The following is a 15,717-nucleotide window of genomic DNA, read 5'->3' as shown; positions in this document are numbered from 1 at the left end:
TTGCTGTTCTGTTATTTCACCAAGTAACTTATTTGCACAAATGTTATCTTTACTATCATTTTTGAGTTTCAAATTTTAGTACTTTCATTATCTCTAACCTGCTCTGCATGTGTATCACACAAATGAGAAATGATTGAACCGTGTGCGTGGCTATAAATGTTTTAGATGTGGGCGGGACATTTCCAAATCTCTTGGCATAAAGTCTTGTCCCGCGAGGCTTTAAATTTTCTCTTGCGGGACGGGAAAATGTCTTTCTTCAAAAGATCACATCTTGTTTCATAAGATTTTCTTTTATAATAGAGAAATAATGCAGGCAGCAACTGGAGCAATGTACAAAAATGTTTCCTTGTACCAAGGACAATGGGTGTACTGTACAGGTGCATCTCAATAAATTAGAATAACAAAGTTAATCTATTTCAGTAATTCAATTCAAAAAGTGAAACTCATATATTATATAGATTTATTACAGTGATATAGTTCCAGTGTTTATTTCTTTTCATTTTGCTGATTATGGCCTACAGGTAATGAAAACCTAAAATCCAGTATCGGAGAATTAGAAAATTGTGAAGGTTCTATATTGCCGACTCCTGGTGTCCCACTCCACTCACCTAATAAACCCAAAGCTCCTCCGTGGTGTCCTGAGCCTTGAAATGGTCTCTCAGTCGGTTCAGTAGGCCACACAATGAGACGGCTGACTTGACAGTTGTCCAGAAGACAGTCACTGAGACCCGCTACAAAAGGGTCAGCTGGCTGTTCATAGAGCGCTGTGTCCAAACATATTAATGGAAAGTTCAGTGGAAGGAAAAAATGTGAGAGCAGAAAAAGGTGCACAAGCAACAGGGAGAACAGCAGCCTTGAGATTGGGAAGAATTTAGTGGAGATTCCTATGGAGTGGACTGCGGCTGGTGCTTCAAGAGCCACCACACACAGACGTGTATCAGGGACGTGGGCTACAACTGTCACAGCATTCCTGGTGTCCAGCCACTCCTGAACCAGAGACATCATCAGAAGCATCTTACCTGGGCTTAGGAGAAAACGGACTAGACTTCTAACAGCTCAGTGGGCCAAAGACATCTTTTTAGATGACTTTGCATTTCATTTGGAAATTGAGGTCCCAGACTCTGTAGAAATGTCACACTGGACCTCAAGCACCTTGGATTCTGTGCCTCTCCACTCTTTCTCCAGTCAGTGATGATTTGGGGAGCCATGTCATCTGCTGGTGTTGGTCCACTGTGTTTTATCAAGTCCAATGTCGGCACAGCCGTCTTCCAGGAAATTTTAGAGCACTTCATGCATCCCTCTGCTGACCAGCTTTATGGAGATGCTGATTTCATTTTCCAGCAGAACTTGGCACCTGCCCACACTGCCAACAGTACTAATCCCTGGTTTAATGACCATGGTGTCACTATGTTTGATTGGCCAGCAAACTCACCTGAACTAAACCCCATAGAGAATCTAGCAAGAGGAAGATGAGACACCAGAGCCAACAATGCAGAAGAGCTGAAGGCCGCGATCAAAGCATCCTGGGCTTCCATAACACCTCAGCAGTGCCACAGGCTGATCGCCTCCATGATGCAGTAATTCATGCAAAAGGAGCCCCGACCAAGTATTGAGTGCGTACGTGGACAGACTTTTCAGTAGGCCAACATTTCTGTATTAATCATTTTTATTGGTCTTATGTAATATTCTAATTTTCTGAGATACTGAAGTTTGAGTTTTCATTACCTGTAAGCCATAATCAGCAAAATGAAAAGAAATAAACACTTGATATATCTCACTCTGTGTGTAATGAATCTATATCATATATGAGTTTCACTTTTTGAATTACTTAAATTAACTTTTCTATGATATTCTAATTTATTGAGTTGCACCTGTATATATCAGCCACTAACAGGGCTCGGTGTTTCGTCTCCCCTTCTCTTATAAAGAAGGTACAGACTTTCATTTTTATTACTGAAATTTCTCAAGAAGTTTCATTCCAGACTAACTTTAAACACTTGACTTCCATTTAGGTTGCTGGGAGTAAAACTAAAAAAACGTAAGCACTTATATTACAAACTCTCTTGGAACCAAAAGTATCCCTGTTGGACTTTATCTGTCCAGTGAATACAAGGAAAATCAGTCTGTTGGAATTTATAAAGGGGAAGTGCGTGGAACTTGACGTGTGCACAGTTTATGTCTGGATTTTTTTGTGTGTACCCACATCCCCAGTTTTGTTGTCCGTACACCACGCTTTAATGTGAATTCTACGCACAGTATTATACAAGAGGCCTCAAATCTGGCCTACACGTAAGCGTTGTCCTCGCGATGGGTTCCAAAAGCTTCAACTGCTTTCGTAGGTCACCGTTCAGCTGCCAGTCCCACACTGAGGCTAGCAGCCCACCTGGGGCTGTGAGCTCCACCTGGGTTATTCCCCTCCCTCAACAAAGGCAATGTTGTGCCATATTGGGAGCTACTGCTTTCTCTCTTGAACTCCAATGCAGATGGTGTCAGCTGCTGCCTTCTGTATTTGGTCAGGGTGCCACCTATACCTTCCCTCTCTCAAGGTTTTCAGACAGCAGCTCAAGTTGTGCTCCAAAGAATCTCTTGCCCAGCGCAGAAGTCATGTCGGGGTGTCAGCTGGACCCCAGCAATACAGGTTGGTCTGGCTTGGAAGAACATCATACACCAACTGAATCAGAAACTTCGGCCTCGCTGGTTCTGATTTCCAAAGTTCTGCCCATATGATCTTTTGGACACTTATATGATCCCAGTTGATCCAATCTCCTTGCTGGCGCATAACCACTGCCCTGCTACACCGTTCCTCTTCCACCTCTGCACGGACCTCCTGGATCAGTTGACATATTGATTCAATATTACATCAACAGGCAAAAAAATAAATAAATGAAAAATAAAAAATCTTGATGTAATCTGAGCTCAGTCTCCTGATTATGACATAATCATGGAGCAGTCACAGGCATAGTCACTGTTGGACTCAAGTCATGTCAAGTTGGGGACCATGGACTGGTACAGTGTGATGCCGCACCCACTACATGACGAAACCTCAGGATCCCAGTTTGTAACCCCCCAGGCAGACATGAGGTCCAGTCCCACCCTCCGGAATTGACCCTCTATCTGCCGCAGCCAGGTGTTACATGGGCAACCCCTTGGCCTGGTCCAGCCACTCGGGTCCCCAACAATGAGGATCTTATGAGCCGGATCACCCTCGGGGAAACGCACCACATAGCCATAGTGCCATAACTGATGCTCCCTCACAATGCAGGTAATGTGCCTCATTTGGGACTCCATGAGCAACTGCTCATTCGACACAAAGTCAGACCAATGGTACCCAAGGATTTTCCGGAAAGACACAGTACCAAAGGAGTCCAGTCATCATCTCTGGTCACTGGATAACGTCCATGTCTCACAACCATATAGCAAGACAGGAAGCACCAGGACTCTAAAGATTTGGACCTTAGTCCTTTTGCATAGATATCTGGAGCACCACACACCCCTTTCCAGCGACCTCATGACCCCCATGCTCTCCCAATCCCTCTATTGGCTGAGTCACCAGAGACATGAATGTCACTGCCAAGGTAAGTAAACCTCTCAACATGGTCGACACTCTCCGCAAACAGACACACTGCTGATGACTGTGCCCAAGAGGTCCATTAACTCCGCGAAGATCCCAGCATCGTCAGCAAAGTCAAGATCCATGAATCTCTCTTCACCAACAGATGCCCCAGAGCCACTGGACCCCATGACCTTACCCAACGCCCAGTCCATACAAGCACTGAACACACCCCTGACTAACCCCAGAATCAACTGGGTTAAACACAGAGGTCCTGCCTACACTCTGCACAGCACTTACAGTACCAGTGTACAGGCCAGCCATGATATCCAGCAACCCGAGGGGATCCCACAAACCCTCAGGATGTCCCACAGGGCAGCTCGATCAACTGAGTTGAATGCTTTATGAAAATCGACAAAGGCTGCAAAGAAACTCTGCCGATATTCGCATTTGCGCTCCATGAGAACCCTCAGTGCCAGGATGCGGTCGATGGTAGACTTCTTAGGCGTAAAATCAGACTGTTCTGGTCGCTGGTAGGTGAGCAAGTGATCACGGATCCTATTGAGGATGACCCTAGAAAGGACCCGGCACTGAGAGCAGTGTTTTCCCCCTGTAGTTGTCGCAATCCAGGCGATCACCCTTCCCTTTTCTAGATAGGGACGACAAGTCCCATCTTTCAGTCAAAAGGGATGATGCCAGCCTCCCAAATGGAATCAAAGATTGCTTGCAATGCCAGGAGGGCAGCCTTACCACCAGCCTGGAGAAGTTCACCCCAGATACCAGAGATCCCTGCAGCCTTTCCCCCCCTCACTGAGACTGGGTGGTTCACAGCTAATTAGAAGATCAGTCACAAGGACCGTGGACTTAGAGATATCCAACATCCTAGCCAGAGGATCAGCTTTGAACAACTGCTCAAAGTAGCCTGCCCAGCGGGTCACAACTGCAGTGTCATCCATAAGGACTGCTCCATCAGCTGCCCTGACTGTGACTCTCCAAGGAACAGATTCAGATGTGCGTAATGCTTCGATTCCTCTGTAGGCAGGACGTGGGTCACTAGACCACAGATGGTGTGTCACTTGCTCACAGATTCCTCTAACAAACGCCTCTTTATCTGCCCTCAGAGCCCTCACAGCTGTCCTTCTCAGTTCCCAGTACAGACCAGAGGTGCCAGTGAGCCATGTGCTGCGACTCCTCTCGTTGATATCCAGGGTTCCCTGTGAGATAAAACACCTCCTTCTGGGAAGACCAGTAACACCAACACAACCATCAGCAACCTTCAGGGTCTTGTCACAGAAGGTCTCCCACATCACATTAGGATCGGCAGTTGCACCCAAATCTGCAAGTTCCTCACACAAACTACATGCAAACTCATTAGAAACAGCCTGGTCTTGGAGTCTGGCCAAGTCCAGGCTCATTTTCCTAGTAAGTGGTAACCTACTGGACCTAAGCTGGATCCCAAGAGTATAGTAACAACAAGTCTATGGTCAGAATTCACAAACTGAGCTCTTCTGTAGACCCTGCAGTTTTTCAGAAACCTCCAAGTTGGACTCAAAAAAGTATTTGTCATCGTCTCTGCATTGTTTGAACCAATCCACCCAAAACTGTGCCTGATTATCTTGTGGTGCTCCCAGTTGCCTTCCACTAACTTTTTAGTTTCTCGTATATGAAGTATATGGAAAGTATTGGAATCTCCCAACAATGTGTGTGTGTGTGTGTGTGTAAATATGATAACTTGAGTACGCTTTCACTTAGGTCAACCAAATTTTGCATGCAAGTACAAAACGTAGATTTCTATCAACTTTTGGTCTATTTCCGTTAACCAGAAGTGGTACTTTACCTGAACACGTACTCAATTTTTTTTTTAATTCATGCAGCTGCAGTGTCCAATTGATTTAACTTTACTTTTACAATAATTGTTCAATATATTATTAATTTGATTTGATTGGTTGTTGATGGTTCTTTAATGTGCATAATGTAAAATTATAATCATTGTCTTGCAGTTTACTTCAAATATCCATCCCCGTATCTGAGTACGAGAAAGTGTAGGGGAGACCACTGCCAATTTTTTACAAGGTGATTTACTTCATGACCTGTTATGCTTATCCAATAAAACATAAATTCAATTGTAATGGAAGGATGATTGTCCTGTATCCACTTTGTAAGGCTGGAGATGATTTGATTTGACCACTTATTCCTTCGCGCTTGTGTCTGCATAACCTCAAATGTTTTAAAAATGAATTTGATGCAAAACCTTAATCCATAAATAAAATTAGATCAAATCAAAGCTACATAAATATTTAATCAAGACTTTAGCTCCCCGCTCATATCCACAAAAACACTTGACTACGTTAAACTTAATTACATTTGTCAATTGTTTACAAGTCTTCAATGTTAGTTTGCAATGTAATCCTCACGCCCTCAATTCCCCAAAATAAAATTCCTTCAAGACATCACCCTTAACATTCAGAATTTGTTAGTCTTTGTTCTTCGCTTTCGCAAAGCAAGTCATTTTGGCTTTTATTACCATAGAGTTTAAAACCCGAATTTCTGGCCTCATGTTCTTCACAAGAACAGTCAATGTAAGAGCCAACCTTAGAAAGTTAAAGTTGTGAGTTAAACTCATATTAATGTTTGCTTAATTTGAATAGAATATAAATTTCTTTCATAGTCATAACTTATGGTATAGTCTTTCCCCCCTATAAGTTAGCAAGAGATAGAACCTTCTTACTGTAACTGAGAAACAGTGTGATAATAAGCTCAGTTGTTGTTTAGAACAGGTCCCAGTAAAGACGGACTTGATAAACCCATTTTAAGTTTAGAAATGGGATAAGCATACAGTTTTCTGACCGTTTTGAAATGGTTCAAAAATTTTAAGTGATTAGTAACGATTTAAGATGTAACAAGATTAAGCTTAGAACTGAATTTTTCTTATTATAAATTTTTCTTTTTTTTTTGCTATTTTAATTTTGTTTTTTGTGTGAACTGTTTTACTTTAAAAAAAAAACGAACATATTTTGTCCGTGGAATCATTTCTGCGCGTCAGGCCTTTGTTGAATCCCATTTTTTGAGTTAGAACTGCAGAATTTTTGAAACTTTGGGAAAACGCAGCTACAAGTCAAGTTACTGCTTGAGATGAAGGTTCGCTGTGGCGTTTGTTTTAATTCGAGATTTTAATTTTATTATCTTCTTGCCGTAATTAACCTCAGTATTTCACACTTATTGTTTATTTCAAATGATTGGTGACTGATTGGAAGTCTTTTTCTCCGCACGTGTTATTAACTTCAATCAGCCGAACGCCTTCATTCGTGTATATAAAGACTGCGCTTCGATTCAAACTTTACTTCGTTGTGTTGTTTCTTCTCCATTTGTTATTACAAAATGTGGTGTAAAGATAAGGGTCAGATAGCCGTTGTGTTGCTTCTCTTTTTCTTCTGCGATGCTTTTGCTCAGCCCCGTTTCAAAGGACGGAAGGTTATGGCAAAGCACCAGCAGCCCGCGGTCGTGGAATATTTTGAGCCGAGAGCTGGCGCTTCGCAGACCGTAACCGCTCAGTGCACCGACAGTGAGGTGATCGTCACCATCAGTCCGGACTTGCTGGGCATCCAAAAGCCGGTCCAGCCTTCTGATCTTTCCATGGGTGGATGTGGAGTCACCAGCCTGGCCGGTGCTCAGCCCTTTGTGATCGAAGCGCCTCTGCAGGGCTGTGGGAGCACCGTGGAGGTGAGTTGCTTCAGGGCTCTCGCGTTTGTCCTTTTCCTAATCTACAGTCTCAAGATGACCGTTACTGAATGCTTTAGTTGTATGTAGCTTGGCCTTGGTTTTAATGCGTGCCTGATCAAAGACGACTCTAGGGCCAGAACACTAACAATCTTGGTCCCCAGTGTCTCATTCGTGTGAGAAACGGAGCTTCACAGCGGACTGCCTGCCCGTAGGTGCTGGTATTGCAGATGAAGGCAATGAGACTTAGATCGGAGCACATAATGCAGGTCTTACTGTCCGTGTAGGCACGTGTGCTTGCATGTTTAAGGAGCGTGGAGGTCGAGACGAACTAACTTCTGCATAGCGAGTCTAACAACAAATTTTACGGCTGTGCTTCAGTGTTTTAATTGGGCTGAATTTTCATCCAGAATTTAAGTGGATGTGGTGATAAGGGTGTGCAATGTCCTTATCCATTAGCTAAACTACACTGTGGTTCAGCAACCACTTTGGTCAAGTCCTGTAGTGGGATGTAGAAATGCAAAACCTGAATGCTCCCTCAGCAGCACCCTTAACTAAAGCTTAAAATGCTAGCCAAAACCCACGAGTGTTCTGACTTTGGACAGCTATTTCTTATCCGTAAGAGAACAAGTAGACAAAGGTCTCTGCAGGTCCCGTCCTGTGAAGGTTTGCTAAAAATGTGTATATTGTATGTCAAACTTGTAAGGCTGAGTACATGGCTGGACAGTAGGTACTTTATTCCCCCTGCCCCCCACACACTAGTGACATTATGGCTTTACTATTTGGTAAGTGTCAACATTGACTTAGTGTACCAACTTGCATTGGTGTAACAAGGTGTTGAGAAAACAGATGATCCTTTTGGTCTTAATGTGTTAAATTCTGGATGCAATTTGTACCCATCTAAATTTCAAAATTTAAATTTAAGACCATTTAAAACTTACAGAATTTTATTTATTTTTTAATCTAAACATTAAGGGCCATTTTTTGAGGATGACTTGCTGTCAGTAACTTCAGGTTTTTGAGTTCTTCAATCCAACATTCTGGTCGAAGCATTTTGTGGCTTATCGCCTCCAAGCCATTTGGAGCACAATTTCTAGACTAAGTTTTTTCCCCCCACAGAGGTTGGCTATAGAATCCAAAGATTTCTAGGATTTCCATGGTTTTTAAAGCTATTGAGTTAACTAAATCGATGCATCTCTTCAGATGCAGGGTGCTGAGATAGTGTACACCTTCACCCTCGACTACAATCCTTCTCCAATTGATGGTCTTCCCATTGTAAGAACCAATCCAGCTGTGGTGCAGATTGAATGCCAATACAACAGGTGAGAGATGACTTGACTAGGGCACAAGTTGAGTTGGTTCCATGATTGGAACCGGGCCTAGTGCTGTTAAGCTACATCCCATTAAGAGTCTGTCCTACTTCAAATATGCCATCTAAATCAATTCCTTATTTTTCTCCACCACAGGCTCCACAATGTAAGCAGCAATGCCTTAAACCCCACTTGGGTTCCCTACACCTCCACAATCTCTGCTGAGGATATTCTGGGCTTCTCGCTGGTTATAATGAGCAGTAGGTGTACACCTAATATAAAGACCATCCCATCTGCACTGCTAGTTGTGGTTGTAACCCCTTCTGTTCCTGCCTGCAGGTGACTGGAGTGGGCCAAGTTCATCCAACACCTTCTTCCTAGGAGACCTCATTAACCTTCAAGCGTCTGTAGACAACTCTAACCATGTGCCTCTCCGTGTCTTTGTGGACAACTGTGTGGCCACTCCTGGGTCCAATGCATCAGCTCCAGCCTACACCTTCATTGGGAATAGTGGGTGGGTGTGAGCAGTAGTCTGACCAGATCTTGGTCTTGAAATGCGATGCTATGGTCCCTCTTGTGTATTGCAGGTGTTTCTTAGATAGCCAACTGACAGGCTCCAATTCCCAGTACGTGTCCCCCAGAGTTGCCCAGTCTGTATTGCAGTTCCAGCTAGATGCCTTCAGGTTTTATGGCCTGACTACTAGTTCAGTAAGTCCTTTCCTCCCATCTCCTTTGGAGGAATCCCATTGAAGCTCCCAGGTGTGACTGTAGTCTCTTGCATGTCTACTTTCAGATCTTCATTACATGCCGTCTGAAGGTGACCTTGGCATCAGCTAATGTTGATCCTCTGAATAAGGATTGTTCATACAACTCTGCACTGAGCCAGTAAGTGACTGGGAGGATGAGGGTGCACCTGTTCAGACGAGGTAGCAGGTTGTGATTGGTGGCTGTGCTTTCAGGTGGACCTCAGTGGATGGGAACAATGCTGTCTGTAGCTGCTGTGACACCAGCTGTGCCAGCCCCCCTCCCTTCAGGAGGGGCTCTAGTGCCCCCAGATACAGACCCAGGAGAGCAAGTAAGTGACCTTACCAGCAGACATCTGCAGTGTCCAGCCTTTGGATACACCAACTGCAATTGTTTTCCAGGTGGAGTGAGGGTCCCAGTTGGATGGGAGGAGACCATTTCTGTTGGCCCTTTCTATCTGGAGCAGGTCTCTCCTTTGTCTTCTGTATCACAGTCCCTGGCTGGTGAGCAAGATAAAACTACTTCAGGTAACTAACATGGCTTGCATGTAGACCCTTAATGCAAAAGAGATTTATCTTGGCATAGCAAGAGCTGAAGTGGATTTGGATTTTTCTTCATTCCTAATGCTTTGCTTTTCTCCATGCAGGATTCCAAGCTTCCATCCTTGGAGCTGTTGGTGTCTTGGCTGTCTCCTGTGTGGCTGTACTGTTATTTGTATACAGAAAAGCAAATGGAACTGCTAATACCAATAAATTTTAATGATTGCAACTGTTTTGTCTTGCTTGGTTTTAAAAAGGAGGGGGTCTATGTACTCCTTTTTACAAGCATGATCTTCCGGACTCTCTCCTTCTAGAGGGAGGGGACCATCTAGGCACTCGTGCTGTGATCAAAGGGTCTTCACTTGGCTTGTCTAGTCTTAGTATTGGATACTACTGTCAGTATGAATTTTAATCTCCAAGGTCCTTTGCTGCAAAGTGGAATTTCTATTGTTACTTAGCCTCTGAACAAAGGGTTAAACCTGGTGGGTGAGTCTTACATTGGTCTTGGTTAAAAAGATGATCTAATGGCTGAACTGCTAGGGCACCACTGGTTTAGAGCATGGCACTTTTTTCTGGGGCCTCCATGTGGCTGCAGGTTTTAATTCCATCTGAATTCACAATTGGTATCAACCGAATTTTCATGCTCTAGTTCTTGGAAACATACAGCAGCCTAATTCTGAACATGCCAAAGGTCATTTATAACTTTAAATAGCTTTTCTGTGTTTTAATGGCCAAATTTTAAACTGGTGGACTGCTGTGCAAATGACCCTGAATGAATGCTTACACGACGACTACGAGTCGGACCCAATAACTAAATGCTGGAACACATGAAGCAGGAGGGCAACCACATTCTTGCTGTGACTCTGCGTTTCATTTTATTTACCACACTTGCAGGCCTAGTCTCTACGTTGAGACCTCCTCCTTTTCTTGCTGCCCAAAAAGCTAAGACTCCAGTTTAACAGAAATGGTTTGGGATAAAATTGTGGGGAACCACTGATCTGGACAGCATAGCCTTGCTTAACAGCTAAAGTTTAATTTGTATTTTAATGGCGTGCAAGTCCCTGTAGGGTGAGAATTTGTGTAGATGGTGTATCTGTGTGTGGTTTCCCAAATCCCCCCAGATAGACATTACCACCTCCTTGAAAAACCAAACATGAAATTGTAGTTTCCATCAATGGAGTAAAAGCCTAACTTCTGGTTAAACTCTTGAAACATTCATGGAAGAATCTGAAGTTGAAGGCAGTAGTTGCTATTGAGGGTGCCAGTGTGTTTTCAAGATCCAGCTGGGACCCCACAACTATTTGCCAGGGTGTCCACAAAGCAGCCTTCACTTTCTCTGGCTGTTTTGCACAGGGCCTTTACAGCAAATAATGCAGGCAAGTGGTGCAACACAAAGGATAATGGGTGTACTGTACAGGTGCATCAATAAATTAGAATATCGAAGAGTCAGATTTGTGTATGTATTTTATTTTGATGATTGTCTACAGGTAATGAACTCAAAATTAGAATATTGTGGAAAAAGTTCAATATTGTAGTCTCCTGGGGCCTCATGTATAAATGGTGCATATGCACAAAAATGTTGTGTACTCCCATTTTCATGCTAGCTCAAACCCTGGCATATGCAAGTTCTCTGCTTGGTTTTGCAAACTAGCAGCACCCAGCCTCAAAACCGTGCTACTGTTTTGTGGTGTTTCCCTGTCTTTTTAGATCCACATCTGTGGCTTTATCAAATACACTGAAATGAACCACATTTTGTTTGTTGGCTTAAGGCATCTGATTGTAATTTAAGAATAAATTGGTCCAAGGAATGGCCAAACTATTCCAAATACCATAGCTGCTTTAGTGGTTACTCTATTTATCCCACTATCAGTGTGGAATCACAGCTCTATAGGAGCTGATCAGATTATCGGTATACAGCATCTAGCATGCGCTGTCTATTGAACTGCTCTCATATGGCAAACGCTTCTGAGCCTTTCCTGAACGGACCTTGTGGTTCAGAAAATCTCATCCCGAGAATTCTAAATGCACTCAATCCATCGAAGTGCTCCTTGTAGAACTGTTTACTTATTACAATTACCTCACTGTAAACTTGCAATAGTGTTATCTCACAACCTGAGCCACTTTATAAAGTGTGTATTTACACATATTTGTAAGATTAAATGCAGCAAAATGTTTGCATAATACAGAAAATGTGAACATTTAAATAATCCAATATGTGAGGACACGGTGCCACAGCGCTAGCGAGGAGCTAGTGCTCTGTTCAGATTCTTCCTGCCTCACACTGTATTCTTGCTGGGGCTGGCGTGACACTGGAAGGACGGATGGATTGAAATATCTTTGTAGTACATGTTTAATTATTCTGTTAAACGTTTTGAAGAATCGTTATTCTAAGCTTACAGAAGGCTTAACGTCCATTACAGAGCTGATTGTGTGGCAATTGGTTACTTGGAGAAAGAAAAGGACAGGAATTCGGGGCGAGTATGTTTGAAAGACAGAACTGCTGCAATAAATTATTTCATCGAAGGTTGCAAACAGCGCAGCAAGCATCTTGCAGGAGGCTGGAACAATCACTGGACGGGGGCGCCAGCTCATCACTAGAACTGCGCCACAGTGTTCCCATGTTTAATAACATGCTTTAACTCCTATCATCATGAAAATATCAAGTATACATCTCAATATTTAAATTATTTAGAGAGCTGTAATATCACGAATGTAAAGGATTGTGTCCTGTCGGAGGAAGAGAAAGCCCATTTAAGAAGCACGTAGTGATTCCCACACATATAGTGAATAGAAGAACACATACATAGCATTTAACGTGCCACTTTAGTTACGATGGTTTTGAGAAACTAGTAAATTAAACGATTTAAAGATGAAGTTTATAATGTTCTGATTTAATGACAAACTACGCGATTAAAGGGACGCAATGAGAAAAAAAGCTCAATGTCAACTTTAATCTCGAAATTTCCACTATTTTTGTTTCTTTTCTCTGTACCCTAATAAGCTTTCATATGACAGACGGTGGGCTACGACTTGCCTTTTCACGGCAACTTTGATATCTGACAACTTCTTTATTAATTCGGGCACTGTGACTTTGTGAACTTGAGCTTTCGAGTTTCTCCGACTTGCTATGTCACTCGATCAACTTCCTTTTCTTGTTTATATCGCTGTTTAAACCAACAAATAGTACGATTTTCCTTGCCTCCACTTGGTATTTGCTGAAATTCTTCTTTTTTCCCCTGTGCATTTGCCATTGCCTTTTCACAGAACACTGAGCTTAAGGGCTATTTATATATATAGATTCGCATATTCAAAGAGGCATAATTCTGGGAGGAGACGGGGCATGACAGCAGGCGTGTGCATGAGCGTTACTTTGCATACTGACCGGGATTGATGGAGCGGAAGAACGTGGAAGTTGGCGAACACACAGATTTACGCATCTGGATTTTTTTGTGCGTACAAACATTTCCATTTCTGTCCGTATGCCATGTTTTAGTGTGAATTCTACACACGGCCTTATGCATGAGGCCCTTTGTGTCCCACTCCACTCAGCGAATTAACCCAAAACTCCTCAAAGGTGACCGGAGCCTTTAAATGGTCTCTCAGTCTGGTTCAGTAGGCCACACAATCAGATGGCTGACATGACAGTTGTCCAGAAGATGGTCACAGACCCTCCATAAGGAGGCCAAGCCACAATAGGGTCAGCTGGCTTTTCACAGAGCGCTGTGTCCAAACATATTAATGGAAAGTTGAGTGGAAGAGAAAAAAGGTGACAGAAAAAGGTGCACAAGCAACAGGGAGAACAGCAGCCTTGAGAGGATTGGGAAGAATTTGGGGGAGATTCCCAAGGACTGGACTGGACTGTGGCTGTTGCTTCAAGAGCCACCACACACACACACGTAGCACACATCCCTGATACACACAACTGTCACAGTATTCTAGGTGTCCAGCCACTCCGGAACCAGAGACCACGTCAGAAGCGTCTTACCTGGGCTAAGGAGAAAATGGACTGGACTGTTAACAGCTCAGTGGTTCAAAGTCCTCTTTTCAGATGAAAGTCAATTTTGCATTTCATTTGGAAATCAAGGTGCCAGAGTCTGGAGGAAGAGTGGAGAGGCACAGATTCCAAGTTGCTTGAGGTCCAGTGTGAAGTTTCCACAGTCAGTGATGATTCATTTTAAATAGGACTTGGCACCTGCCCACACTGCCAACAGTACCAATCCCTGGTTTAATGACCATGGTGTCACTGTGCTTGATTGGCCAGCAAACTCACCTGACCCAAACCCCATAGAGAATCTAACAAGAGGAAGATGAGAGACACCAGAGCCAACAATGCAGACGAGCGGAAGGCCGTGATCAAAGCATCCTGGGCTTCCATAAGACCTCAGCAGTGCCACAGGCTGATCGCCTCCATGATGTAGTAATTCATGAAAAAGGAGCCATGACCAAGTATGGAATGTGTACATGGATTATAAATCTTTTTTTTTTATTGGTCTTAGGTAAAATTCTAATTTGATGAGATTTTTATTTCCTTTTATTATACTTTATTAATCCCGAAGGAAATTACTTGGTTTTTCGCATACCCCTTGGGGTCAGAGCGCAGGGTCAGCCATTGTACAGCGCCCCTGGAGCAATTGGAGGTTAAGGGCCTTGCTCAAGGACCCAGCAGAGTAGGAGTAAAGCTAGCAAACCGTAACCACTAATATTACAAACTATTTTAGAACCAAAAGTATCCCTGCTGGACTTTATCAATCTAGTGCACAGGTGTCGAACTCCGGTCCGTGAGGGCCGCAGTGGCTGCAGGTTTTCATTCTATCCTTCTTCATTTGTGACCAGTTTTTGCTGCTAACTTCTTTTGCCTTAGTATTAATTGACTTGACTCAGATCCCTTAGTTGTCTCTTTTTCCTTAATTAGCAGCCAAACAATAATGAGACACAAATCAAGCCGCCACATGACCAGATCACCTGTGCCCAGCACATAATAACTGAAAATAATGAAAGGTGAAGGTCTCAATAAGGTTGATCTCTCAGGTCTAGTGGATCTAGTGGACGCAGGGCAAATCATCGCCTCCAGTCTTGCAGAGACCACCGAGTGGTTGCTGGCACTCAGAAGGATGATAAAAGTGCCCGGTCTTTGTTCTTTGGTGTGGTATTGTGTTGTGTGGTTTGGTGCTACCTTGTGGTTGCTGGTTGTACTGCAGTTACACCCCTCAGTGTTTCCCATCTAATGGTCTCCTATGCTAGGTTTAGACTGTTGGGAGAAAGACTTGCTTTGATGTTGTCTTTTGGTGCTACCTACTGAGTCTGGACCTGACATGGCACCCTCACCCATTATGTTGAAGTCCAGCACAGGGTTACCATGTCAATGTAAGGGTCTCCCCAGGCCCCACCTTAGACAATAGGGTTGCTATTAAAGAGCAAAAGTTAAAGCCAACATTTCAATGAAACTGACAGCCCAGAAGAAGAGGTGGGTTATAAAGGAAGCGGTTGACGTTGGTTAAGTGGGTCATAAGTCTATCCTTTTGGCGACTCACAATTTGTACAGAGGTAGAGTTAAGGCCATTTTGCTCACTACCCAGAGCAGTAAATGAATCACGACCCAGATGTCTCAGGGCGGTGGATATGCATAGATCAGTGTCACCATTCTCCAGAACCATGATTATATTATGTTCTTCACAACAGGTTTCCTTTGACCACAACTGTAGTAAAAATACAAGATAAAATCAAATCTTACCAGTTTATGTTGAAATGTAATGTGTTCTACTAGTTGAAAACACTGATGAGGTTAGGTTGATGAATGACCAACTAGTGCCAGTGTGTGTAAGTGTGTTTAGGTTCCACACTCAACCTTGTGCCAAGT

At 43.3% G+C, this 15,717-nt stretch overlaps 3 protein-coding genes across 5 annotated transcripts in view; 1 reads left to right on the top strand and 2 right to left on the bottom strand.

Moving 5' to 3' along the window:
• LOC114667211 (zona pellucida sperm-binding protein 3-like) overlaps positions 1-10,087 on the top strand; it is a 72,656-nt gene extending 62,569 nt beyond the window's left edge. The window contains exons 1-9 of one of the 3 annotated variants that reach the window (XM_028822433.2): positions 6,883-7,270; positions 8,471-8,589; positions 8,734-8,837; positions 8,917-9,091; positions 9,165-9,285; positions 9,371-9,462; positions 9,537-9,652; positions 9,723-9,848; positions 9,968-10,087. In XM_028822433.2, the coding sequence (XP_028678266.2) occupies positions 6,929-7,270; positions 8,471-8,589; positions 8,734-8,837; positions 8,917-9,091; positions 9,165-9,285; positions 9,371-9,462; positions 9,537-9,652; positions 9,723-9,848; positions 9,968-10,080 (1,308 nt within the window). In that variant the 5' untranslated portion in view covers positions 6,883-6,928 and the 3' untranslated portion in view covers positions 10,081-10,087. Of the gene's footprint in view, positions 1-6,882; positions 7,271-8,470; positions 8,590-8,733; positions 8,838-8,916; positions 9,092-9,164; positions 9,286-9,370; positions 9,463-9,536; positions 9,653-9,722; positions 9,849-9,967 lie in introns of those variants that run through there. The other 2 variants (XM_051926664.1, XM_051926660.1) reach the window with 2 other exon arrangements.
• The window catches only part of LOC114667125 (gastrula zinc finger protein XlCGF26.1-like), a 106,898-nt gene that overhangs the window by 34,476 nt on the left and 56,705 nt on the right, over positions 1-15,717 (bottom strand). The gene's annotated exons all lie outside the window — the stretch shown is intronic.
• LOC114668122 (zinc finger protein 721-like) overlaps positions 1-15,717 on the bottom strand; it is a 60,945-nt gene that overhangs the window by 34,476 nt on the left and 10,752 nt on the right. The window lies entirely within an intron of this gene.

Source organism: Erpetoichthys calabaricus, chromosome 1, assembly GCF_900747795.2.
Source record: "Erpetoichthys calabaricus chromosome 1, fErpCal1.3, whole genome shotgun sequence".
NCBI lineage: Eukaryota > Metazoa > Chordata > Cladistia > Polypteriformes > Polypteridae > Erpetoichthys > Erpetoichthys calabaricus.
This window is presented reverse-complemented; position numbering and strand designations above follow the sequence as displayed.